The sequence below is a fragment of the Numida meleagris genome, unplaced genomic scaffold, assembly GCF_002078875.1.
Source record: "Numida meleagris isolate 19003 breed g44 Domestic line unplaced genomic scaffold, NumMel1.0 unplaced_Scaffold218, whole genome shotgun sequence".
NCBI lineage: Eukaryota > Metazoa > Chordata > Aves > Galliformes > Numididae > Numida > Numida meleagris.
The window spans coordinates 436,459-463,946 of record NW_018363981.1 but is presented as its reverse complement, the minus strand read 5'-3'; the positions used below and the strand labels follow the sequence as shown (position 1 = coordinate 463,946).

Here is a 27,488-nt window from a genome sequence, read left to right as displayed (position 1 = left end):
TTTGGACGCTCTCTAATAGTTTTATGTCCATTTTGTACTGTGATGTCCAAAACTGCACATAGTAGATGGGTGTCACATTCACAACTCTCCAGCTGACTGAGACCTACTTGACAGGGACTGCTGATAAATGATGAAAAATGGCTTGGCAATCACTTCTGCCAGCTCCCTCAATGTCCTCAGGTAGATCCCATCTGGCTCCATGGACTTGTGACAGTCTAGGTGGAGTAGGAGGTCATTAACTGCTTCCTCCTGAATTGTGGGGGATTTATTCTGTTCCCCAAGTCTCAGTGAAGGCGTCCTGTTCAGCCAGGCCAGTCTTCTTCACCACCAACTCCCCACTAAGTCATAGTTTTCTTGCTGTACAATGGCTTCTAGTTCTTCCTATTTGTTGACCACGCTGTGTGCATTGGTGTGGATGTACTTTAGCTGAGCTACTGATCTCACCCTCAACCCTGGAATGCTGCCCCTAGTCTCTTCTCTGTCGAGCCTGTTTTTATGCCCTTCCCCTTCAAACATAGTTTAAAGCCCTCTCAATGAGCCTTGCCAACTCCGGGGCTAGAATCCTTTTCCCTCTTTGAGACAGATGAATGTTGTCTGTTGCCAGCAGGCCCAGTGCTGTACAAGCTGTTCCATGATTAAAAAAAAAAAAGAATAAAAAAATCCACGAATGAGACCAGCCTCTTAGCCATGTGTTGATCAGGAGGGTTTTCCTGTTCCTCTCAGTATTTTTCCCTGCTATTCATATTGAAGGGATTGAGGAAAACACTACCTGTGCTCCTGCTCCTTCAACTAATCACCCTGGTGCCCTGGAGTCCCTTTTCATAGCTCTTGAATTTCTCTCTGCAACTTCATCAATGCTGACCTGAACAATCAAAAGTAAGTAATAACTGGAGGGCCGTATCAGACCAGGGAGCTTCTTTCTAATGTCACTGACACGGGTGCCAGGGAGGGGGCAGACTTCACTTTGAGTAGGGTTCAGCCAGCATATTAGGCCCTCTGTTTCCCTCAGAGGGAGGTATCCTATGACCATACCCTTCTTTTGTTTTTGGTAGAGACAGTCTTAAGGCATGGGTTTGACTGACTCACCCTAGATAGCCCCTGGATGGATCTTCATCAGTATCCTCATTTCCCTATCCTTCAAGTTCCAGAACACCATTCCTATTGTGTAAGGGCACCTGGAAAGGTGAGGCAGGCTGGAAGGGGGTTTATCTGTCACTTTGAGCAGGGTCCTGTTTCCATTCTTCTCTGTCTCTTTGGTCCCCCTCCTTCTGCCAGATGGCAAGCGAGTGGGGGACCCTCCACTAGTTGCAGAGTGTATCTCCTGGTGCATTTTCAGCAGAGCTGGCAGGATGTGAGTCAGTTAAACTGGTGTGGGAGTTAGGAAGTCCCAGAGGTGGAAACAGGCTGCACCAATCCTGCCTGAGAAAAGGTACAGAGAAGAGGGGATAACATTTTTAAAAGCTTAACTGGAGGGAAGCTCAGCAAAAAAGGGTCAGTTTCTGGAGATGAGCTTTAGGTTTGAAATGAGAGTGGGAACTTGTGCGCAGAAACTGCAAAGCTCAAGCATGTAAATCTCTGCTTTGTGTATTACAGTTCTATGGCAGCACAGTGTACTTGCTGAACATGCTGACTATATCTATCCACTTGTGTTAGTTACTCCGATTGGGGTCAAATAAACAAACTTTTAACTGCCCTAGATTTAAAATTATAGATATGCTACTGAGCTGCTTTGTATAGTGTTTTGAGATCTTTCCAAGAAAACTGCAAAGGCAGTTGAAAGCATTGGCATTATGAATAATTAAAAGACTAACCTCGCTTTAATGAATTTCAGTGAGACCTGGCTAACACTTAGTTGTAAAACTGTATTCACTATTCAAAATGCTTGGCAATCACTTGTATCAAAATCATGAAAAAACCCAGCAGAATGGGGCAGAATCTTAGAGTGTTTCCACAGAGCATGCCCACAGCATTGAGCAGTAGTCATATATTTTCTAAGGGAAAATGGTGAGGGAAGGAAGGGAAACTGTATGCTTCCAGCTGCGGCACACACCTAAAAGCACTGACTGTTCTCACACTAACAGCCTTGCATTGAGTTGATCACTAAATAGCAGAATTTGGTTCTTTTTGTCAGGATCAATACATGTAGGAGAGAAGTGTATCATGTTAATAATTTTTAATAGTACAGTCTATTTGCAGTATAGTGGACACATACTTCTAATATTTGCAGAATGGCAAATTCTCATCCTAGCTGCAAGAAATTACGGTTTTTTTGGGACTGGTGTTAGGGAACTCTTTCCTTTAAATTTTAGTCCCAGGAACAAAAGCTGCCTCGTACCGCATTTGGGCACAACAGACTGATTTCTTAGAAGGTCTTCTTACATCCTACTGAAAACAGCAGGGGATGGGTGCCTCCTTATCTGCAATCTGGCCTTGTGTGACATCTTGCTGGGACTCAGGACAAATCTCTGCTGAACTGCTCTAGGCTGGGCTGTCTGATTTAGGCCAGACTCTTCTGCATATTGGGATTAGGACTAATGCAAGGAGGCAAAGAAGGCAAACTCTGTCTCCCCTGTTGGGAGTGCAGCAAGGAGCTTGTCCTATGTTTAAGCCATAGATGTCATGCACTGTGATTTTCATGATTATTATTATCAGTCTCAGTAATACGATGAAAAAAAATCAAAGATGTCATTTCCTTTTGCTTTTTTTTTTTATTATTATTATTTATCTGTCTGTAGGGCTGTTTTTTGTTGTGGGTTTTTTTTTTTCACATGTATCACCTGGCAGTCCTGGCTTTAGCATGTGTCCACTGCGCAAGTCCCTCCTGTGATGGCAAGCCTATCCTTGTGGGAATACGTAGGAAAACAGGGAAGGTGCTGCAGGATGATCTGGGCAGCTCAGGTCACCTGAAGGGCAGCTGGATGTCCAAAGGGAATATACCACTCCTTGTTATTTTATCTGCCTGCCTTCACACCCTCTTGTACTCCTTCTATCCCATTTGAAATAAATGAATTGGTGGGAAGGTATAAGGTAATCATCTGTAATGTTTGATTAATGTTATCTGAGAACACTGCCTAGTCTGTGCTTCCTTCTGTCAAAACCCTGCCATGTTTGTTGCAGCAGGATTTGCTCCAACCACTCCTCCTCCTGCCGCTGGCCTATTGCCAATTGCAAAATAGTCATAGCAACGAAACGAGGTCACTGCGCTCTGTACTTTATTTTCTACTCACCCTTTTCCCTAAATCGGTCCAAGACAACCTGCCAAGTATTGGTGTCCAGTCATACTGAGTCAGTTATGCTCATCACTTTGAGGTAAAGTGGAAAAATTTGTGTTGGTTAGAGCTGGGAGAGGATAGTAGGGATGAAGACAGGTCCTAGGCTTTTTATTTACAAACGTTTTATATTTATGGACCAATTACTTTGTGCAGTTATTGGATGTTGCATTGAGAAGAAGGCAGAGACTCAAAATGCCCAGGAAAATGTGGGTTATGAGCGTCTTAACCAGCACCTGTGTTTGGTACATTTGCCTTCTTGAAGACTTGTGTGGATGATATATAGCAAATAACATAACAGCAGAGTGAGGGAAGTAGAGGGATTCTCTTACTGACATGTCACCACTTATCACCTAGTCACATTTAGGTAATGAGGGGACAAAGAAGGGCAAGATCCGACAGGAACACTGCCAGTTAGTTATGTATTATCAGAAAGTACAGCAGTAGCCCAGACACACCAGCACTAGCTCTTTGATTAATGAAAACACCTCCGATGACAGGTCTATCAACAGACAAGGGCTTTATTTTATTTTCTCTCATTTCCCCCTCCACTGACTTCCCTCCTCCCCTGGGGTGCAAAGACTTGCAGGTATACTAATGTAATGGCCCAGGGAAAGGGGAAATTTCCTGTGGGATTGGCCCGGGAGCAAGCTTGCTCCTGGATGTAGAATAAAGGTCAAATGAAAAAATCTAAAGGTAGTCCATTCCAGATCTTGAGTGTTTCATTTTGCAAGAGCTGCTGCTTGCTCTTTGAGATTCTATAGTGGATTATCACCTCTGAGTGGTAGGATAGATAACCCAGCAGAGGCAAGGGCTGGATGCCCACATCCATGCCTCACTCCTTGTTGCTTCTTTAGGAGGCGCATTTCCCAGTATAGAGGGTGCCTGGCCAGCAGGCAAAGCTGTTCTGGCAGAGACCACTGCCGCAGAAGCTCAAGACAGCACTGCCTGCTCTCTGTGTTCTTCATCTGCTGTTAAGCTAACAAAGAGCAGCCCGTTTGTGTCAACACAGAGGTTTTAATTGAATAAATATGCCAGAAATTGTGTGATTATTTTTCTCTCTCATTAACAGTGCTTTGTAGTTTAATGATGTACAGATCTTGAGGTTCCTTGGAAAAGCATCTTAGTGTCAGATGTCTATGAAGACATAGAACAAATGCTTGCTATATCACCATCATCATCTTCTTCTTCTGTATTTTGTTATGGCCTGCAGCTTCTGCTTCAACAGCTGAGCCCTTGCCATTTGGCTTCAGCAAGGGAGCAGGGAAAGAAGAGCTGTAGCATGTCACTGTTAGCAGGGTAATAGCAGCTATGGAGATACGTAGCAAGATCTGAGGGCTGAAGTTTGTATGTGGCACCTCTGTGATAAAGCAATAATCAACTTTTCAAGCTCAGACAGTTAGGCCCTTTTAACTGGCTGCAAGTTATGTGATGTGTAGCAGATGCAGGAAACACACCTTCACCTTGAATATTCTCTGTGTGGTACAACCAGGCAAAAATAGCCTCTGTTCTCCAGTTGCAGGAAGCTAGGGAAATAATGCTCAGACTGGCTCTCGTAACTAAGCTCTTCCACTACCCCACTTCTGGAATGTCCTACTGCACGTGGCAGTGGAAAACAATCCATCCCAATGACATCTTGTGCAGCTTGACAGAATTTTTTAGCGGAAATCTCAGCTGCTCTTTGCAGCAATAACTTTATTGCCTTTCTATACCACTCACAGAGAGCGCAGTGGGGTGAAATTAGCAATATGACGGAGAAAGGCTCTCAAGGAATTTGGATAGGTCAGCAGAAGTGGAAACTCAGGACACATACCTCGGGATGAGCATTCTGCAAGGACAAACTGAGATTTGCAGCATTATCCTTTGTTTCTGCTAATACCTGGACTCCATATTTTTTTCTGCTGCAACTTTCAGCCTTGAAGTCATTAACATTTTTAAATATATATACAAGGTAAGAGCAAAAACAAAGGTGTGTATGTTTCCACAGCTGCAAAAGATGAACTGCAAGAAATTATATAACATAATAGGGTGTTTAACATAATAGGTGAGGAGTTTGGAGCACAGGCATTATGAGGAGCAGCTGAGGGAGCTGGGATTGTTCAGTCTGGAGAAGAGAAGGCTCAAGGGAGACCTTATCGCTCTCTATAACTACCTGAAGGGAGGCTGTAGTGAGCTGGGGGTCAGCCTCTTCTCTCTTGTAACTAGTAACAGGATGAGGGGGAATGGCCTCAAGTTGTGCCAGGGGAGATTTAGGCTGGACGTTAGGAAATACTACTTTTCTGAAAGAGTGGTCAGGCGCTGGAATGGGCTGCCCAGGGAGGTGGTTGAGTCACCGTCCCTGGAGGTGTTCAAGAAACATTTAGATATAGTGTTGAGAGACATGGGTTAGTGGGGTTATTGGTGGTAGGTGGATGGTTGGGCTGGATGATCTTGTAGGTCGTTTCCAACCTAGCCAATTCTATGATTCTATGATTCTATGATAAAATGACAAAAAACTTTTAAAACTAAAACTTCTTCTGGTGAACATCAAATTGTGCTACATCCCATTTTACCAGGAAATTTCCCTTCTAGCGGAAAAATATTTAGTATTTTCTCAACTGATGTGTTGTACAATGCAAACAATCCTATGTGCTGGAACTCCAGACACCAAGCTACCATCCACTGACAGGTTAAATGCCTTCCAGTTGGAAGATACACTGGTGCACTGGACATACAGAAATACTTCTCTTTTAATGTCCTTAAACAGAACGAGTTTTGTATACATGCTGATGAAGATGCTACTGGCCACAAAAAGCTTGCCCTTGGAATACTCTATACCAGTTTTTGGATCTTATTTTTGCACAGAAAAAAAGAAAAAAGAAAAAAAAAAGGCAGACTAGGGGAGGAAGAGGCGGTGCTTTCTAATGAAGCAAGCATATTCTTCTGATATTAACAGATGAGTTCCTAAAGGCACAGCAGGAGCACATACAAAGCAGCTACTCATAGTAACATTTCATTTTGAATACAAGTATGTGTTGGCATCCATGAAAATTGCTCAGCACTTTTCATACTTGAATTATAATTTGTATTGCTAATATGTAAAATCTCTGTGGAGCCATCCTAGGTTACACAGTTTTAGAGTGACTACAGATACCAAACATGATTTCCCAAAAGATTTATAAAACCGTTACTTAAATTTAGGGTTCAGTTCAATAAAGAATTATGCTGTGTTAAGGTTTCTATGGAATTTAGTCATAAAAAGTTCAGACTGTACTAAAAACTAATTAATTCTGTGGTTTTTGGTACTCATTGAAGCCTCCTTTCCCCTGTGCACAAATAGCCAATGATATTCCCTGAAGAGCGTGCATGCCAAAAAGTTGAAAAGGGATATTCTGAGTTCAAAAGACACAGTAGATTTACTGAAAAAAAAAAGAACTTTATTAAATAGTTCAAAAGATTATAGAGCTGTCTGCAATCAACTTGAACTTGCATTCTTGCCAACTAGGGGGTTTATGCACCTATTTATTACTCCAGTTAAAAAAAAGCATTTTCCACATCAATATGTACCACATATAGGACCCATGTAGCATCTAGAGATGAAGTACGCTCAAAAAAAAATAAAAAAAAGATTTGCAGTACATACATGAATCTTTTGTTGCATACCTTTCTGTGCAAATATTTAAGGTGTCAATAATGTTAACTAAGTTAGAAGGGTATTTATGAGACTTCACAGTGTTCACCTGAATTGCACAAGATTCTTGAAAGAGCTCATTAAAAGTAAGAAAAATGCTGTAAGATGTTTACTTGAAGAAAAAAAACAAACAAAACAACAACAACAACAAAAACACATGCACCTGAGCCAAAAGCAGCAAAGGCACCAAAACAGCAGGTATTTTTCCAGCACTTACATTCCATTTCTGTGACCAAAAAATTCCTGCACTCTCTGCAGCTCTTAACAGGAAATGTTTCTAACTTGTGCATGCAGGGAGAGATCTTCCTCTGAGCTGATACTGATTCATACATTTGCTTCATGTTGTCCACATCCAAATGCTTGAATGTAGCCTATAAATAATCTTGTTTGAATTGCAGCCTGACTCCTATAGCTAGGACAAAAATCTCTGAATGATGTGCATCTCGTCTGTTGAACTGAACCCTTGTTTTCATAGAAATGTTAATAATAAAAAAAATAATACAAAAACCCAAACTACCACTCATCATCTTTATTCTGCAGGAGGAAGTAACTTTATTTTTTATTCAATACCAAGAATGCCAGCTGCCAGGAACATGCACAAAACAGTAAGTATCCAATACTAGTGCAAGCAATTGTGCTCCTAAGGAATACTTACAAGTAATTTCTGAATAAGGTGTAGCTTTAAATCACAGGTAAGAAATATTCGCTATTTTTAGACAATTTGCTTTAAAGATATTTATTGGATACAAAGTAGTCAAACTGGTTTGTACAGCTACACAACCTTTTTTACTTTTCTATGGCTAAATAAGTTTGTACTAATTAAGGACCCATACCAGCCAACACGTTTTTATTTTTAATGATGGGGCAAAACAGAAAGAGCTGAAAACTTAAAGAAAAACAGCAATCAGAAAAGTTGTCCCAGGCTATTAAAACATTTCTTCATTTCACAAAATGTGGTTTGGAAGGCAGCTGTCCACCTTTTTTGGTGAGAGGTTGTTTTCCCTTCTGAGAGGGTTCATGAGATAGAGATGGTAAAAAATGGAAATACTAATAATTCATTTTTATGAATCCAACCCTTATTATTGTACATTACATGACCAAATGTTGCTAAATATAACTTTAGTCTCCATGTGTATGTATTCGAAATGAAATGGTTTACAACTCAGGAAAAAAAAAAAAAAAGAAAAAAAGCCCAGCATTTATTTTTTTGTTTATCCAACAAATCTATGCAGGCATTACATTTGCAGTAGCATTAAAACCATTGCAATACACCTTCAACTCACAAAGCTCTCTGTAACCATCTGCCAAGAAGTCTGTATCAGTCTGGACTAAGTATAACTTCACATGCCCTCTATTTCTTACTGTTAAGTTTAAAATTTCAGTTTTAATGATGATGAGAACTCATTTCATTAGATATAAATTAGGAATAAGCAAAGAATTCAAACAGGGTTGTTCAGCTAATACATTTCAGGGTAATGTTTTAAACATCTGATTTAAAGTGACTGCCCTCTTGATCCTGCAAGCTGAGTATCCAAATCTTTCCACATCAGATTTTCAATACATTTGCCAATGCTGGCAGGAAACAAGGATGGCTGTAACTCACAGGGTGGGAGTGGAACAGGCTCTTTCACCTCACAGTCTCCGATCCATCAGCACAACCACTGGCTGCAGTGGTTGGAAAGGCACATGACAGTATTGCTCTCATTCTCCATCATATTCCCAACCCAACAAGAAATTACAATGATGATATGTTGGGTTTTTTTTATTATTTTTTTAAATTACATTGACATCAAACATTTATAGTGACATATAGAAGAATATATTATATATTTATATAAATATATAGGATATTTATATAAAATATATAAATAAATACATATACAAAGTATGGCATTACTTTCCAGAGAGCTGGTACATTTCACAGGCCACCTTTCCTTCTCCATATTTCATTCATACTTTTTTTTTTCCCCATGAAGTTCAATAAACCATCAGCCAAAACAAAACAAAAGCAAAACTGCCAAAGACTTCTTTATATAAAAACATCACCTATTAGAATAAAACCAAAACACCTATCTTCCAATTAAAAGGACATATAATGTCACGGCAGGTGGTTTGGATGTTTAAACTGTGGTTCTTACTCTGTGCTTAAATACAGGCAAATAATTTCTACCAAAGTCAAAGGAAGAAACTACTGCATGTAGTACAAACAAAACACACAGTTTTCAACAGCCAAGTACACAATCTCCTCATTCGCACTGTTTTAAACTTAAGCTCCTCATAGCAAATGTGTGCTTTGATAGAGTATATTAAGACAACGTAGAATGGACACAGCTTTTAAAAATAAATCAGCAAACAGAAAGACTGGTACTGTAATGGCAGGTTTTTTTTGTCCATAAATGCATGGATCCATGCATAAATCCATACTAGCATGAAGAGATTTGAAGGAAAAAGACAAAACATAAGCCCTGTTGCACTAACTGAAGCTAAGGACGGATGAAGAATGCTTTACAGAAAGCTTCAGTGCAACTGAACAATTTTTTCCAGTGGCATAATTCAGTGATGGGTACATTAGAAACATCAATAAAATAATTTAAAAAATTTAAAAGATTTTCACGGTATTTGTACCTACTTCATATAATGAAACAATCAATTCTGGAAACACTTCCTTCACTCCACAAATTCATTTCTAATATCTAGAATAGGTCAGTGTTCATGCACCTGGAACTATACACATTTGTAAATCATCCCATATTCTTACTTTCTCTTTGCATACAGAAGTATACACTAGAATTATTGTGTAGTTTGGTATTCACATGTTACATTTAAATAAGTTTACTTTAAAACAATTATATTAAATACAGACTAACAGAATATTCACAATATACTTTACAGAAAAAAATAGTCATGTCCTTATTTTAGAAATATGTTTCTTAAAAACTTCTTTGAGATTTTTATAAAACATTTTACCCGTGAAGATAAGTTTCCCGTCAGACCTGTAGAAAAACCCTTAGCCTTTAAATCCTTGAGTGTTACTTTTTGTTGTTGATGCTTTATTAATTTTACAAATTTACAATCTATAAATTCTTTCAAATTAAAACCACAATCTTTCAGAATCAAATTGGCCACAAGCAGTTTTTTAAAATGGCAGTGGAGACTCCCTCAATCCATTCTGAAGTGCCTTGTGTTTTTCTTTCTCTCTTGGTGTCAATAGTGCAGGTTTTCATGGGAATTCAGAGCTCCCTACACGTTCTATAGAAAGCTCAACACATGTCAGTGGCCAGGTATAGCTGCAGAACCTATACAGGCCTGGATCCCCCCAGCCACCACAGGAGACAGACAGGAAGCAGAGATCATAACACCTTGCAAAATGCAGTACTTCCCTCCAAGGTCTCTGCTAGGTCCAGCTGCCACACACAGATGCCAGAAGAGCTGGCGTTCAGCCCTCACTTGCTTTCCAAGTTATAGCAGTGGACATCTCCTTTTCCCTTGCCATCATATCCAGGAAGCGGCTGTCCATATTTATCCACACACCAGCAATAACCTCTTTTTCGGCCTTTGGATGGACGGCACTGAAACAGAAGGTAGGACCTAATTAACATATTTTTTGTTTTATTCTGCTCTTGGAGTTATGACAAGCAGGAACCTTGTTTTATAGTTGCATTGCTATATTCTAGCCATATATAGAATCAAATAGAAGATTTGCTAGAAGACATTTCTAGAATCAGATTTAACACCACTACAAAGTATGACAATAGAATATACAATGTAATACTCTGCCCATAAACCATTTTGTATCTAATTATTCCATAACAAAACTACTCTGAGAATTACCAGAAAACAGCATTAATGCTGTTTTCCCTATTATATTAAGCAACACAGTTGTTGCCTGTTGAATTCTAGAACTATATGCAACCGTACAGGTTGATGACTTGGACCCATCTTTGGAAAAAGAAAGTCAAGAGGTTTGTTCTACACTAAAGCACAAGTCTGGCAAAGACTACTCTTGCAGCAATGGCTTACTTGCAGCCACCTTGGTTTGCATCTGTTTTCAGATCAACGTCCTTGCTAAGACATAGCCTCCATCTATGTCCAGTTGCTTAGATTTGATGACAGAGGATTCACTGCAAATGCTAACAGTTTGCCGTTGCTAACTAAATGCTGACATTTAGTCAGGACAGAAGGAATTCCGACTCCAGCAGAAGTGGTCACAAATACACCTAGTTTTTCAAAGGCTGGAGTTTCATCTGTTGTACCATTGTGCGAAAATGAATGGACCAGACACAGTACTGAAAAGGCTATCATACAAGCAAAATAAATGCTACACCTGAGTTCAGAGCAATTCAAGTATTTCAGAAGTTTATGCTGGGTACCAGCTGTAGATTTGCCACAGGCCAGGTAAACTTTCTACTATAATTCTTCTGCATTGTTCACCAGAGTTTCATACACGTCCCAGTCTCCCATGCCAGTGATCCACAAAGCTAAATGTGTTTCCCATGCTTGGGTACGTAAGGAAACTTCAAGTAAATACTGTGCATCACATGTTGCCCAAAGCATCTGACACTCTGATGTCTAGTTTAGGACCTCAGGTGAAAGGGTGGTATGTCAGAAAGTATGAATATGGGCTACTCCTGTGGACTGCCTGCACCAGCAGATAGGCCCTTGAGCCAATTAATTTCTGGCAGCAAAGATGAGCACAGACAGTACTCACAATGAAGTTGTGAAAGAGAGATGAGAGCAGATCATACATTAAACCAAATCTCTGAACATTCCTCCTTGGCAGGAACCCAAGTTTCCACCTTGGCTTATATTAAATGAAATAACATTAACTTTCAATTACAGTGATGATTATTCTAAAATATATACCTTAAGCTTGATTTATCAGGTTGTTGTTTTTTTTTTTTTTTAAAGGAGAGGGTGAAGAAGTTCAAGCCTATTGAGAAAACAGCTACATTAATAATTTGCTGAACTACATGATTAGCTTATACTTGATTCTAGTCACTTCCTTAGTTGGCTTCCTGCATCAAGTCTTTAAATATGAGATCAGTGTGAATTTTAGAATCATGCATTGTCTCAAAAAACAGAGCAGTATTTGTCCATGTCCTCTAGGATTTCAGTGAATGGCTGTTCAAAGGTCACTGATGCCAACAGGATTTTTTACTTTACTTTTGGTGGACTTGGCTAGACCTTAAGTGATATTCACATTTAGCATGCTAAATCCTTTCTGCTCAGTATCAAGTAATTTGTAAACAACTGCCTTTGCATCATTTGAATTTTACAAATAAGGAGACTGAGGTAGCAATTCTGTAGTTGTTTTTACCAAAAGCGCAGTCACAGATGGAGCCCAAATTAGACTGCTAATTTCTTGCTGTTGATCTGTTTCTCTGGCAATGAAAACTAAACTTCCACTAATAACAGCAATGAAGCCTCCCCTTTTAGAAGTACTATGTGAAGTACATTACACAACTCTCAAACGATTCATAGGTTTGTATCACTGTCAAAACAAATGATCAGTTGAAGTTATCTCATGTTGTTGGAGGTTTGGATTGCTTTTTACAGTTGCATACTCAATTTGTGGAATTCACAATAGCAACTTGAAAATGAAACCCACAGAACATTTGAGTTAGAGTTTCACCATTGAAATAACACTCCGAGGGAAAAAGAAGAAAACGACCTTTTGCAGTCCCATGATTTTGTACTACTTGCTCAGCAATATTGTCAAGAGTAACACATTTTAGATTCAAATGTGATGTTTTTATCCTGAAACAGCTAGCTTGCATTCCATACTAAAAGGGTGCACAATATGCATGGAAAAAGTATGCATTTTGTACTCCACATACATTTCTCAGCTCTGCCTTCTGTATGACTTCGGAAGTCCAAAAAAGCTGGAAAACTGCCCAAGCAGTGGAGTCGATAGTTACTTCTGGTAGCAGCACCAGCTGCCACCTTTATGCCACCTGCCTCTCTGCTCTCCACAAAGACATGCCACAGAAGCAGTTGTAGGGCACAGCAAAACATATGGTATCTGAGTGGAATTCTGATCAGCCCAGAAGTCTCTGTCGAGCTACAACTGTGCTCTCCTGGAACAGTGCAGACAGCCTTGACGTACACCTCAGGCTGTGCTGGCTCCTGCCAAGTCCAGCTCTGTTTTCAGTGGAACAGTTCCAGCTCACATTTAGGTGAATATCTGGATCTGGTATACATGCCTGAGGCAGAAACGTGCCCATATTAACCTAGTCCATGTAAATACACCTACATACCGTACTTGAATAGTTCAGGTTTACATGTGAGATTCATTAAGATAAAGAAGTCTAAATTTTAGCATGCTTGATTTTAACAAAGTTTATATATATAAACAAGGTCTAAAATAATTTTTATGTTACATCGTGACAGATGAAATTATATTCTTGAAATTGTTGCATATATGCAAATTACTTCATATCTGTTTGTGGTTCCCAAAAATGTCAGGCCTAACTTTTGAGGCTCCAAAAAGAAAAACAAATAAAACTGCTGTACTGTCTTGCAAAGAGTGAATTCAGTATGGCCAGAACTCACTCATTTCTTTATCTGATGTTTCTTTTCTAGGAGTTAATTAATCAATGGTAATTGAAATACTTGCATGTTTGTTTGTTTGTTTTATTTACATTTTGTTTGCGTGAGAAGCAGCCTGCTCCTGTAAGCACTACCTGTGAAAGCCTATGCCAGTGGTTGATTACAATTCATTTAGAGGAGGAACATTCAAACTGCATTACACGTATTTACTCACACTGGCTCCCTTTGCAGGTATTTATTACAAGATTCTGAGCTGTCTCAAACTGCCATGCAACTGCAGAGACTTGTATAAATTGGCACAGCGCATGACAAGGCCAGCCATGTATGGAAGTACCCCTTCAAGATTTATGTTTGCTGACCCAATGGGCTGTTGCTAACACCTTTTCTAAAGCTATTTGAGAGACCCCAGATAGCACAGGAACTACACACAGCGCAGAAGTTTGTCTTTGCTCTGTACCAACACCTCACTCTAGGTAAGTGAACTTCTAGGAACAAAAACCAGAAATGTGTATCTATATTTTCATCGTCCCTTCCCCTCCGCCACCCTTCCAATTCAATTCACTGTCTGCCTCAGTGGCAGAGCCATGACCGAGCAGTAAGGCACTTGAGTATGTGCTTCCTGTGGATCCAATCTACTATATGCACACACCAGAGAAAATATGCAAGCCACCACCTTTTTGTGATGGAACTAATACCTTACAGTCTAAAGACAGGTAAAAGGAACAACTATCAACTGAACAATGTAAATACCAGTCTGTGGTCTTCTGTAATACCTAGAGAAGAACAAGGACTACAATACACTTGCGTGTCTTAGTTAAGTGATATGCTGTTCTGAAGTAGCTAAGCATATGCTTTTATGGTATGGCAGCAAAACACAGTTCTATACTTGCTCCACAGAGGAGCTCATGTAGCAGTCTGTGGAATTTCCTAAACAAATGCAGACTGAGATTTGAGCACTGCTATCTGCTAATTTACATGCAACAAGACATGAATTGACTTTGAGTTCTCAAAACTTCAGAAACAATCCTCCCTGCATGGGAGTTATCACAACCAGCTCTGGAAAAGCTTGGGAGTGTAGATAAGCTCAGTAGCACACAGCCAAGGTAATACAACACAGTTCATTGCTAGACTGATGGCAGAAGGAAAACTGGTCCCTATTTCAAACAGTCCACCTGAAGTTGCAAGCTAATTGCAGAGCTTCAGGAAATATCTGAAAGTGTAACATTGTTTCTAAGAAAGTTGGAAGACAAACAATGAGGAGATGCCATTCCTAAAATGAGGTGGCCTGCTCTGAGGTTGGCCTATCATGAACTGCATCAGACACTAACACACTTAGCCACTCTCGGTTAATGCAGCTAAAGAGGCTGACTCATGTAAACCCAAATGCGAGAGACAAGATAGTTCACAAAATCTGTAGCTTCAACAGAGGTTTGTCTTGAGGAAAATCTTGCGTCTTTTGAGCTCAAGAAATTCTGTAATTGTATCAAGACATACATTCGGAGACAGGTCACGAACTAAACAATGGAATTAGAAGAGATGTGCACTCTAAGCAAACAATCCGTTGTGTCTTGCACTTCTGCAAGCTCCTGAATGAGCATCAAGGGCAGCTCTGGATGGAGAACGCTGCTGCAGTACAACTAAAGCATGAATACCTGCAGCTTAGGTCTGCATTTGTGAAGAAGGGTCACAACCTCGGAGTCAAATGCAAATGGAAAACCAAGGAAGGCCATCTTTGCTGCAGAGCAACTACTAGATGTATCACTTTCATGATAACATGACCTGGATTTTGGAAGTGATCTGTGTAGCACATAAAGGACAGACACATGTCTTTCTCAAATTTCATTTTGTAATATAACCCAGTGCAGTTCTTCTAGGAACTTTCAAGCAGCTATTTACAATTCAAAGCATTGATCTATTGCAGTCATATGGTGACTACAACATTTAGCTCTGTAGGTTATTACAGAGACACTGCTTTTTTTAAACTGAAGGGCATTAATATCTAGGACAATGGTCAACCCATGTGAGATTAGGCACAAAGTTTCTCAAATTAATCCGTTATGAACAACAGAAAATAAAAACACTGTCTCCACTTAACAAGGTTCAACAATATCACATCAGAACCTAAAACCTGAATTAAACCAGTTCCTCTGTAAAATGATACATAACACACCTTGCTGGCAAAAGCCTTCAGTAGAAGGATAAGAACAATGTGGAAAAAGTGAAATGTATTCACTGTAATGATCAAGACACAGTACTTACTTGCTTTTTCTTGTAGAATCCCTTCTTGTCACAATTTGGAATATGGAAACCCCTAGGACTCAAGACATTCAGGATCTTTAGGTGATTTAAAGTGTCTTCCATTTCTCTACGACAAGGACCCTGTTAATGAGCATGATGTAGAAAACACAAATGAAACTTTATTCCCAAATACTGTCTTTCACACAAGATTTAATAGATCTTCAAAGGATTAGGACGCATTAAACCAAACAATTCCATTAAAACAAAGGAAATGCCCAAAAGAAAACCACTCACAGATAAAGTTCAGACATTATGCTTTAATCAGGATAAAGCATAATTTCTAATTTCTGATATCCTTCTAACTTCTAATATCCTTCTGATTTCTACACACCGAAGGCCTCATGACATGCTCACACACAGTGGTATTTCCAGCTGAAATCACAGCCACATATATGTAACAGAAGACAGCTTGTATATCAATAAGTCATATGAAACACAACTTAAGTTGCGAAAACCTGATCTTTATCAAGTGGGAAAAGAAGAATGTAGGCAATTGGAAATACAACACTTGGCAAACCTTCCCCAGTGCCATCTGATTTCTGCAATTCTGCTGGATTTAAAGGATTGAATAAAACAGACTAAATTGAAAATAAGTAGTTTGGCATACTGTGCATGTGTTTATAAATATACTGCAACTTTGGACAACTACTCCAAATTACAGCAGAACCAAATGGATGCTGTCAGGCAAATGAATGCAGTCATGCAAATGAATGGTTGCACATGACATTTTCATTATGTAAGTATGTAACTTTTTGCACTAGTTTATCTGTAAAAAGAAGACAATAACATAGTGTGGATTAGCAATATGGCAATTGAGATGAAAACTTCCAGAATCATTTCTAAAAGCATGTCTCAAACCTAAATTAATTATTTCTCACTGAAGCTCTAAAGGGGCAGAGTATAAAGCGTTACCAGCGCCATTTTGCAGTCAGAAAACTAGGAAAGGAGGAGTTAAAATTTTACCAGAAGCCAGGAAGGCAGTCAGTGTTAGCAGCAGGATCAGAATTCAAGAATCACATCCTGCATACTCCGTGTTTAGCCACACTCCTCTCTGAGCCTATTACTGACTCAGTTCACCAACTTGATTCTTCAGTGGAGACCAAAACTTCCTTTGCACAAGTTACATAAGTTTAAAATGTTTAAGTTGCTGTATCAACACAAAGACCCATTGGTGAAATTATTAATTAGTGAAGTAATGACACTGCTACTTTTGAGTAGTAATGTTACAAGTTCAACCATATAAAGTGCCTTTCACATGAGTGACTGAAAAGGTACAGACACCACAATTCTGCTGCAGTTTAAAATTGGTTTTGTGGTAAGCAAAAATCTTCCTTGCAGTTTTCTCTCAGTATCAATCCTCATAAGCTCTAAACAAGTGATTTAAATTGCTGCTTTTATTGGCAGCAAGCAAAAACGTTAAGACACACTGACTGCAAATCACACACTGAAAGATTTGGGATTGAGTTCAGCCTACACAACGAGCAACAGCTTTTTTTAACCATTATTTTGAAGCAGGCATCACAAGTCAAAGAGATGAATATCAAAAGCTAGCACACAGACATAGATAGGTCATTTACTTGCTGAAAAACCTGCCTCAGATGGACCTAGTTCTGGTTCCTACAGATACGAGTAGCTTTGGTAAGTCACACAGAGCCCATTTACTGTGTAAGTAAAACATTTATCCTACATAAAGGTGAGGACCCTATTTCCTCAGAGCTAACAAAGCTCACTCTTACTGGAAGAGGTTTACTATTTCAAGTTTTTGGGAACAGGACACACTAAAACTTGGATACTTAAGTGTTTTTACTAGATAGCTTGTCATCAGTAACAAACTGAACAACACAGTTTAACCTGCCCTCCTGTGTCATCATGGGAGGCCACACTCTTCAGATACAACATTCCACCTGACGCCGGTTTCAAGATCTCTTGCATGTGTGAAGCTATGTCTAGTTTCAACATAACTGTTTTGATAAGAGGCCAAAGCATATCCAGCCATATTTTTAAGTTCTCTGGCACATGTTTGAGGATACCAAGCTAGCAGCCAAGAAGTCTTTGAATTGGAATTAATGTCCCCTCAGATTCACCACACTCTTGCTGCCCTGCAAATCCTTTCTTTCTAATGGACATATTCTTTGCCTCTGTGCCATTACACTCATGTTGTGGCACTAAATTATGACTGCAAGTGGAGGAGGTTTTCAGCATGATGTGCAATGAATATCTGTTCACTCAAGACCCTAATCCAGGCATGTCCAACTCGCTGCCCATGGGCTGCATGCAGCTCAGCACCCCTTCACAATGCAGACTGCACCCCCTGCTACCACATCATCATGGTGGCAGCTCTGCCTCGCCTGGCCCTGGGACATGAGGCGAGTGCGGTGCAGTGCTGACAAATAATACGGTGCTATGCTTGATTTGCAAGGAAATCATGTCAGTTTTCAAAGATTACGATTTGAAAAGACATTGTATGCAGAAACATGCTGCCAAATTCGATGCATATCAAGGAATCATAGAATGCTTTCAGTTGGAAGAAACCTTTAAAGGATCATCTAGTTCCAATCTCCTACTAGACCAGGTTGCTCAAAGGCCCATCCTGCCTGGCCTTGAACACCTCCAGGGAGGGGTGTCCATAACCTTCCAGCATCTCACCACCCTTCCAGCAAATAACTTCTTCCTACTAGCTAGTTTAAATGTACCCTTTCAGTTTAATGCCATTACCCCTCATCCCGCCACTACATTTCCTTGTAAACAGTCCCTCCCCAGCTTCCCTGTAGGCCCCCATCAGGTACTGGAAGGCCGCTATAAGGTCCCTGCAGAGCCTTCTTTTCTCCAGGCTGGAAAGCCCCAATTCTATCACCTGTCCCCCCGTGGGAGGTCCTCCAGCCATCTGATTATCAAATGCTTCGTAAAGACTAAAAAAAGTCTGTCACTTCAACAAAATATTTTTGGAAAAGTTAAAACTCTAATGGACTCTGTTACAAAAGCTAGTTACATAATAGCAAGAAAATTTGTGCCATGTGAAGACTAAAAATGACTCAGAGATTTAGCATTTTTGGGTGGATTTGCTCATTTAAATGAGTTAAAACACTCATCTTCAATGTGAAAGCTACCTTATCTGTGCTATGTTTGAGACAATAACAGTGTTTGAAATGAAACTTAAAATTATGGCAAGCTCAAGCTAAAGCAAATAATATCATGCATTTTGATACATTGGCTAAACACAGTCTGTGAACAGTGAAAAACATGCACCCATGCCTTCCATTTTGACAAAGAAATTCGAGAACAGGTTTGAAGATTTCCAAAAAAAAAAAAAAAGGATCATTTTTTTCTGTATTTGTGACTCCATTTTCAGTCAACATAAACACATTCTATGGGAAAATTTGCAAGTAATGTATAGAGTTGCAATCAGACATTCAACTCAAGAAAAATTTGGTCACGTCTCTTTACCAGACTTTCATAAAACCTCACTTACCAGAGAAAAATATCCCTCGCTTCACAGTCACACCTTATTCATGTCATCACTTTTTGGCAGTACATACATTTGTGAATAATTATTGTCAAAGATGAAGCACAGGAAGAGTAATATTGCAATCAAAAAATCTCTGTGAACACCTTGAGAATTCACTAGGAATGGCAACCACTGCCATCAAACTAGACTGATGCACCAGTTTCACAAAAACAAGGTCAAACATCCCACTAGTTTTATGTTTTCATTGCTCCCTGGTTTACATTTTATTTTTTATTACAACATAAGCTTTGTTTCTTAAATACATTACATTTATTATATATTTCACATGCAACCCAAAGCAATTCCTCTTTGTTCAATGCAGCCCAGCCAAGCCAAAAAGTTGGACACCCATGCCCTACTCCTTCAAACTACGCTAACGCTCCATAGAGTGCAATCAAAATGTCACCAGACTGAATATGAAGTGTCTTCCTTTTTTCTATTATTGAAACCCCCAATAATGCTTTTTGCAACCATATTTATCAAACAATGACACTATTAAACCTGTCTTGAGTCCACTGACAGAAACAGGTGGAAACAAGCACTTTTGCTAAGAATTTATTTTGTGAAAATCATATTCATATCAACATAAACACCAGTGCATTAGGCCTCTTTGTCTTCTGAACATGATCTGTTTGGTCAGCTGCTTGTCTGCATTTGCAGACTGAACAGCTGTATAGGCAAAACAGTCAGAATGCTTTAGATAAGTACAACAAATATAACCATTTAGGTTCTTTTCTTGTTTATTTTGTTGAAACACAGCATGCAGATACAGCCTCACATTCAGAAGTAGGAAAATGTCTTTCCACTTACAGAATTTACTTACATACTCAGTTTCTTGCTTGGATTCTGAAGAGAAATTCAGTGTATCTGTACTCTGTGAATCATATTCCACTTTATAGCGCTGTGTATTTTTGGCTTGCTCTTTCCTGATGACATCTATTCTGATGTGCTGTGGAGGCAAATTTGAATCTGGCACCCTGTGCAAGTTCTGGATGGGCTGATTTTCTAAGCTACTGGTACTCTTCTCTTCTTCTGAATCACTGGAATTTCCTTTGAAAAGAACAAATTCAGTGAAGAAACAAAGTTAACTGACTATCAGCTGAGTCTGGAAGGGCAACAGACCACTGGACTTGTCTACAACTTTAGTTTTTCTTTATAAAAAAATGTATATAAAACCAAACAGTTCAGTATTCTGTAAGCACTAGCACCTCCACTGCTAAGTGTAAAGAACTGCAATGAATTTTCTAACTAAAGACTCTCTTCCCTCCTGGCACTATGTCATTCCAACACCTGTGCTGAAAGACTCTAAACATGCTGCCTTCCTAATCACTTGAGAACGATTTATATTTACTTCACTTCCAACTATTTGCAAACCACTACTGCCCAGGTTTCTCAGTCCTCATTTTTTGCTAGTTTCCCTTCCTGGCAGAAGGAGGAAGGTCTGCCACATGCAGAGTGCTGCCAGCACTTGGCCTTGAGTCAGGGCTCTGTTAGCAGCCCAACCAACATGGGACATGCAGAGCACTCAAATCATGTACTTCTGACCCAGAAGGGATTTAAGCAACTTTAAACATATCTAGCCTGGGAAACTTAGGGGATGGAGAGCAATTAATGATCCTCCCTAGTAGAATAACAAAAAGAAAATCCTTACTGCAATATTTCTACCATGCTGAGTCTGATGGTACTAGTTAACTATTTCAACACCATTTTTCTCCTTGCTTTATTCCATAGTAGAAAAAAATGTTTCTGATTTTAAAAATAGAGGAATTAAAACATCTCTAGATGTACAAAATACACTTTTAGAGGTAATGGACGAAAAAATGCCATTCATTCTGTAGTGGCATCACAGGGTAAACATCTGCTTCCATTACAAGCTTCAAAAATACTTTTCCTTTAAACTATCATCCACAGAACTAGAGGAGAAATGCATTTTTCCAGAATACTGCATAAGCCCAGTATTCCTGTACCTTATGAGGAAGGAATTTGTCTACACTGCATTTCTCTCTTCTAAGATTCTTGCAATGTAACTGTAAAAGGCTCCATTTCCTCTACAGGATGAATACTTGTCAGCTAAGCTAAGAAGAAAGAAATCATATTGGGGGTGCACAATAATAACCGATATGCAAGAAACATCTTGAACACCTGTATTAAAATTATACTTGATGGCTCACTGGAAAACCAGAAAAGCCAAGAAATCCAGTGCTAAAACTGAAAGTCTCTGTTCCCATAGCTCATTTGAGTCTTGGTATTTCAACACAGACAGTATTGTTCCACTGGCAATACACAAGAACCAGAGAGGAAAATGAGGAGGAGGGATCAGAGTCAACATCTTGGTACTGGGGGTTTCAGTGAAGCCACTGATGGCAACAGACATAATTGACTGGGAAAATTCAGCTCCCAGTGCAAACGGATAGGAAATCTGAACTGTAAAAGCAGTGGCCTACTTTAGGTGGTATTAAGAAGTTCCTGTAATACATACCGCCCATTGATTTCTAGCAATCACTATTAACATTCTGAAGTGCAGCACCTAATGAAGGACCCAGCCACGTATAACAGAGAGGATGTGATCCTGCTCAGGGACAGAGGGTACCTCCTCAGAATCTTAATTCCTGACCGTTAGATTTAGCAATGAAACTGAAGCAGCACCCACAAAGAGGTGGTTACTGAGTGCGTCATATCATCACGCAGGTCCAGCGTACTACTTCCTTCTTGCTCCCAGAGTTTTCAATTGTCATGCCTTGAATGTGAACTGTTTGGAACCTACTTTGCACTTCTTAAGCAATCAAAACTCCTACTTGTTTCAAAATAGGAGATCTCTCTATACCAAGAATGCAAAACAGGAATATTCTGACTACTTCATCTAAAAAATGGAAATATTTTCATGAGGTCTGTCTTTCTCCTGTTTCCTCTAGGGGTTGTTGCACTGCCCCTCCATTAAACAGCACCAAGTTCCAAGTACTGAGGAGACACCCAGTTTTCTAATAATTTGAAGGATGAACAGTCAAAGCCCAGTTCATCTGATGAAGGAAGCTACTCCATGCTCCAATGAGATTTAAAATTCCAATAAGTACCTCTGAACTCTCAAAGCATCACAGCTTGGGAGCAGCACATAAGTAATCATAATAACACATCTCTTACTCTCATAGCAGCCAGTTTTTAACTGAAACACTGGTGCCACTTCCTCAGCTAAGGAGAGGCCAGTCAAAGAGTCCCTGTAACCTAGCAGAAAAAAACTCTAGTTTTTAAAAAGTGCAAATGGTGGAAAGACTTCTGACACACTTTTTCTATTAAATAAATATTAACATAGTTGCTGTTGGTTAGCAAACAGTTTAATGAAATGCTTGCAGAGAGGGACTGTGCTTTCTTGATCTGAAACCCAGGTCTTCCTGTCTCTTAAGTTTCTAAATATGCACGTTAACAGAACTTTCTCCAACCGTCTCTTCCTCTTCAAACCAAATAGAACCTGCTCTGTGAATGTCTCATTTGCAAGACATGCAAGAAGCACGGGAAAGCTTTGTTTGACAAAGATTTATTTGCAATTCAAAGAAAAGCAGTGTCCTCTCACTGTTGAGCGAATGCTTTGTTCTTAATAATCAACTTCTAGGACCAGGGAAATACTTAATTACGTTTTTATTTTCTCTTTTTTAAAAAGTTTTTTATTCCCAGGCTTAACATTCCTGCGAGTTAACCACGCTGCAGGAGTCAGGTCGCATTCTGTAGTTTTTTCGCACCCTCTTTCCAGGAACACTAGTGACAAATCACAAGTATTTCACCTTCTCTGTAAGAAGGCTCTTCAACCTGACAGCCTCACACAGCCAAGGGAGCAATACGCAACTTCTTCCCTCCCCCCTAGACTTCTTTTAAAAAGAGCAACTTCGCTTCCTTTGTGAAGAGCTACTTAAAAGCGAAGAAAACAAGTAATGCTTCCTCCGGAAAAAAACAAACAAACAAATACAACACCGCTCGCGCAGTACTCCACCAGCCCTGGCTACAGGCTGCCGAGAACTGCCGAAGCAGCAGACGGCGCTGGCCTCGCCTTCCCCCACCGCCCGACCCTTCTTGTGCGTGAGACTTACTTTTTAACTTAAAAAAGAATGACACTGAAACAATCAAGAAGGCAGCATACATGCATGCAGACGCTTCGCGTTTTCCTTTGCCCCCGCCTCGAGGCGCAGCCCCTTACCTGCAGCGTGCGGTCCCGGCAGAAGGAAGGCCCGCAGCTTGTCGCCTGCCGTGGCGTTGGTGCAGACACCGCGGCCCTCCAGCAGAGCCTGCAGCGGCCGCGCCTCCTCTTGCCGCGGCTGGCAGTTGAGGCCGGCGCCGCAGCGCTCGGTGTAGATACCGCAGGGCTGCCCCAGGCGCAGAGCACAGGTGAGGCAGCAGCCGCATCCTGGCTCCCGCACCCGCTCGGCGCAGTCGGGCTGCAGCGGCTTGCACTGCTGCAGCGCCCGCGCGTCGCAGGGCTCGCAGCGGACCACCGGCGCCGGCAGCGCCCGCCGGCCCACCAGCGCCAACGCCGCTGCCGCCACTGCCCACAGCACGCCGGGCCGCGACACCATAGCAACCGGCGGAGGGGACCGCCGGAAGGCGCCCCCGTGCAGCTCCGGCAGAAGGGGAGAGCGGCGGCGAGAGCCGCTCGGCCCAGACTGGGGCTCGAGGACCTCCGGGCCGCCCCTCCTCGTCCGGAGCGCCGCGGCGACCGAAGGCGGGCCCTACCGCCTTGGAGAGTCGAGGGGCGCGGTGGTGCGCTCACAGCCCGCGCCGCCTCGGAAGAACTGCGGGGCGGCAAGGCCCCGGCCTCCCGTAGCCCGAGCGACACGGTGAGGCAGCGAGGCTGGAAGGCTGTGCTCCAGGCACGCGCGCACCGACCCGTTCTTTCTTCAGCCGCCGGCCTTTAGTAATAAAATAACTTGTTGGCAACAAAGGCAACTTTTCCTTCCTTCCCCCCCCCGCCCCCCTGCAGAGCGCCTCAACCACTTGGCTTGACGCTAGCTTTTTTTTTGCCATACATACACGGAAAAAAAAAAAAAAAAAAGTCTTGTAAAACGGAAAAATGAACGAACAAAACCCCCAAAAACAACCTTTAAAAAGCAAGTCCAGACGATCTGAAGAGAACTTGGTCCAAAAATGCTTGAAAAAAGAAGGAAGGCAGAAGAGCAGGCATGAGGGGAGAAAAATAGATGAGGAAAAAAAAATGAAAGTAAGGTTCCCTTTCTATTCCTTATGCCATCTCCTCTTCGCGACCCTGCACCCATCTGTCCTCGCATGCCGTCCGGACCTGCCTATAAAGCGCAGCGGCCCCTGGCCCGCCCCGCGCCATGAATTACCAGCGGCACCACGCGGCAGGGAGCGTTGCTACTCGCCAAATCCAGGTTTCGGACACGGAGCTGGGGGCGGGGAAGGTGGTTGCGGCAGTGCGTGGGGTTTACGGGTTCTTCGAGATCAGCTTAAGAGTATGGCTCCGGGGAGAAGGGCATTCTGCCTGCCTTTTGTTCCAAGTACTCTGTGTGTCCTCGTGTCCAGTTCGCACCGGTAGAGGATACATAAGCAAAGCTCCTGGAGAGTGCCCTTTTTTGGACTCCTGTGTACAATCTTGTCTGCTTTGGGGCTGAGAGACCCAGGAAGTGGAGAGGCCAATCTTTTCTCTCACACACGCATGCATACAGATTCTGGATGTAACATGGGACTGGCTTACAGTTCACATGACAGCTGCATTTCCTAAGAAAACGGGGAAATGCACACATGCACGGACAAACACACACACACAGATGTTACTCTCAGACAACCTACTCCACTCTAACATATGGGGTGGTACTATACATTGGATTTCTCAATATTTTCCTGCTTTTCAGCAGAATACTCAAGTCAGTTGGTATAACAGGGACTTTGAACCAATGAAAATCAAAATGCTAAGAGTTTCATTTTGGGGATTCCCATTCTGTGGAACACTGCTATTCTGTTGCCAAAATAACCTTAATTTAAAAAATATTTTCTAGAGCACTGTTTTAATGAGGGCAAGAATTAGTGTCTCAGAATTGTCACCTCTCTAAAAATTAAGTTTAATGACAATTCCTGCTGGCCTGCTCCAGGTTAAGGGCCCAGCTGTTTTCCAGATCCCCCTCTAAAGCCAAGCATTCAAACTTATGAAGTAGAAAAAATGTACTGGATTTGCCATAAACACTGTTCTCTGCTGCTTTGTCTCAAGACAGTATCTGGATTCAGTGTGAAAGAACAAACAAGAACTGAATTTAGGAGCCGATGAAGTTAGGAAAGCGAAGGAGAAATAAATTGTTTGGGGGAATTTGGCAACAACAGACATGGAGAAGACTGAGATACTCAAGTTCTTTGCATCAGTCTTCACTGGTAGTCAGCCTTCCCATGTCTCTCAAGTCCCAGTACCTCCAGGTGTGGGTTGGGGGAGTAAAATTCCTCCCATTCTAAGAGAAGAGCAGGTTTGAGACCACCTGTTTAAAATGACCATCTACAAGTCTATGGGGTCTGATGACATGCATCCCAGGGTCCTGAACAAAGTTCCTGACTCTATTATATTTGAAAAGTCATAGCTCTCAGGTGAAGTCTCTGGTGACTAGGAAAAGGCAAACATCACTTTAATTTTTAAGAAGGGTAAAAAGTTGGTCTCCCTCCTGTTTATAAACTCCCCTCAGGTACTAAAAGGTTGCAATGAGATCTCCCAAGAGCCTTCTCTTCTCCACGTTAAACAAGCCCATTTCTCTCAACTTTTCATCATAAGAGAGATGGTCCTGCTCTCTGATTATCTAATCTGATCTGATTATCTTTGTGGCCCTCCTCTGGACCTGCTCCAGCAGCTCTTGTACTGGGGCCCCCAGGCCTGGATGCAGTACCCCTGATGAGGCTTCACAAGTGCAGAGTACAAGGGCACAACTGCTTCCCTTGCCCTGCTGGGCACTCCTCTTTTCATGCAGCCCAGGATGCAGCTGGCCTTCTGGGCTGTAAGTGCACACTTCTGGCTCATGTCAAGCTTGTCATCCCCCCCCTCCAAGTCCTCCTCTGCAGGGCTATTCTCAAGTAGTTCTCCCAGTCTGTATACGTATCTGGGATTGCTCAAAACCAAGAGCAACACCTTGCACTTGGCCTTGTTAAACTTCTCAGGTTCTCACAGGCCCATTTTTCAAGCCTGTTGAGGTCCCATTTGATGGCACTCCTTACATCTGTTTTGTCAGCTTCACCACTCAGGTTAGTGTCATCAGCAAACTTGCTGGGGATGCACTCAACCCTACTGTCTATATCATGGATTAAGATGTTGAAAAGCACTGGTCCCAAGATGGATCCCTGGGAGTCATCGCTTGTCACCAGCCACCACCTGGACTTATATAGCCACTGACCACAACCCTCTATCTGTAATCATCAGACCAATTCTTTAACTATTGAATAATCCAGCCTTCAAATCCACATCTCTCCAATTTAGAAACAAGCATGTGGTACAGGACCATGTCAATGGCCTTGCAGAAGTCCAGGTAGATGACATCAGTTGCCCTCCTTTGCCTTCACTGCATCACAGAAGGCCACCAGATTGGTCAGGCATGAGATCTGCCCTTGATGAAGTTGTGCTGACTGTCTCAGATCACCTCCTTAACTTAACGTAGATTCCAGAAGGATTTGCTTCATGATCTTCCAAGGCACTGAGGTGAGGTTCACCAGCCTATAGTTCTCCAGGTCTTCCTTTCTCCCTTTCTTAATGGGATTGATGCTTCCCTATTTCCAGTCACCAGGGAATTCACTTGATAGCCATGACTTTTTAAATATGATGGAGTGTGGCTTAGCCAGTTCATTCAGGATCACAGGATGCATGTCATCCAGCCCCACAAACTTATATAAATTCAGTCTCACGAAGATGCCTTTGACTTGCTCTTTTCTTACAGTGGGAGGGATATTGCTCTCCTGACGCCTGCCTAGAGGTTCAGTGACACAAGAGGTGTGGGAAGCCTGGGTGCTGGTGAAGACTGAGGCAAAGAACTTGCTGAGTATCTCAGACTTCTCCATGTCTACTGTGGCCAGTTCTCCCTTTTCATTTATCAGAGGTGGCACTCCCTCTTTGCCCTGTTTCTTCCGATCAATGTACCTGTAGAACCCCTGTTATGGTTTTGTGATTTTTTGTTGTCGGTATTCCACATCATTACATCATGTAAGGTACGGGCAGTTAAAGAGTTAATTCCCT

At 41.4% G+C, this 27,488-nt stretch overlaps 2 protein-coding genes across 2 annotated transcripts in view; one reads left to right on the top strand and one right to left on the bottom strand.

The window, feature by feature from the left end:
* Nucleotides 1–15,741, top strand: part of IGFBP1 (insulin like growth factor binding protein 1) — a 24,192-nt gene extending 8,451 nt beyond the window's left edge. The window contains exons 4-5 of the mRNA XM_021382345.1: nt 7,480–7,544; nt 13,720–15,741. Of these exons, the coding sequence (XP_021238020.1) occupies nt 7,480–7,544; nt 13,720–13,780 (126 nt within the window). The 3' untranslated portion in view covers nt 13,781–15,741. The remainder of the gene's footprint in view (nt 1–7,479; nt 7,545–13,719) is intronic.
* IGFBP3 (insulin like growth factor binding protein 3) lies at nt 7,468–27,488 on the bottom strand. Its single transcript, XM_021382343.1, has 4 exons — nt 23,475–27,488; nt 20,115–20,341; nt 15,748–15,867; nt 7,468–10,508 (listed from the first exon to the last, which is right to left on the bottom strand). The coding sequence occupies exons 1-4, from the start codon at nt 23,848–23,850 to the stop codon at nt 10,383–10,385; spliced, it is 849 nt and encodes a 282-aa protein (XP_021238018.1). The 5' UTR covers nt 23,851–27,488; the 3' UTR covers nt 7,468–10,382.

Coding starts and splice junctions, on each gene's coding strand:
- IGFBP3 (XM_021382343.1), bottom strand. CDS start 23,850: ATGGTGTCGCGGCCCGGCGTGCTGTGGGCAGTGGCGGCAGCGGCGTTG. Junction 20,342..23,474: donor GCCGGGACCGCACGCTGCAG/GTAAGGGGCTGC, acceptor TTCTTTTCAAAG/GAAATTCCAGTGATTCAGAA. Junction 15,868..20,114: donor CCAAGCAAGAAACTGAGTAT/GTAAGTAAATTC, acceptor GCTCATTAACAG/GGTCCTTGTCGTAGAGAAAT.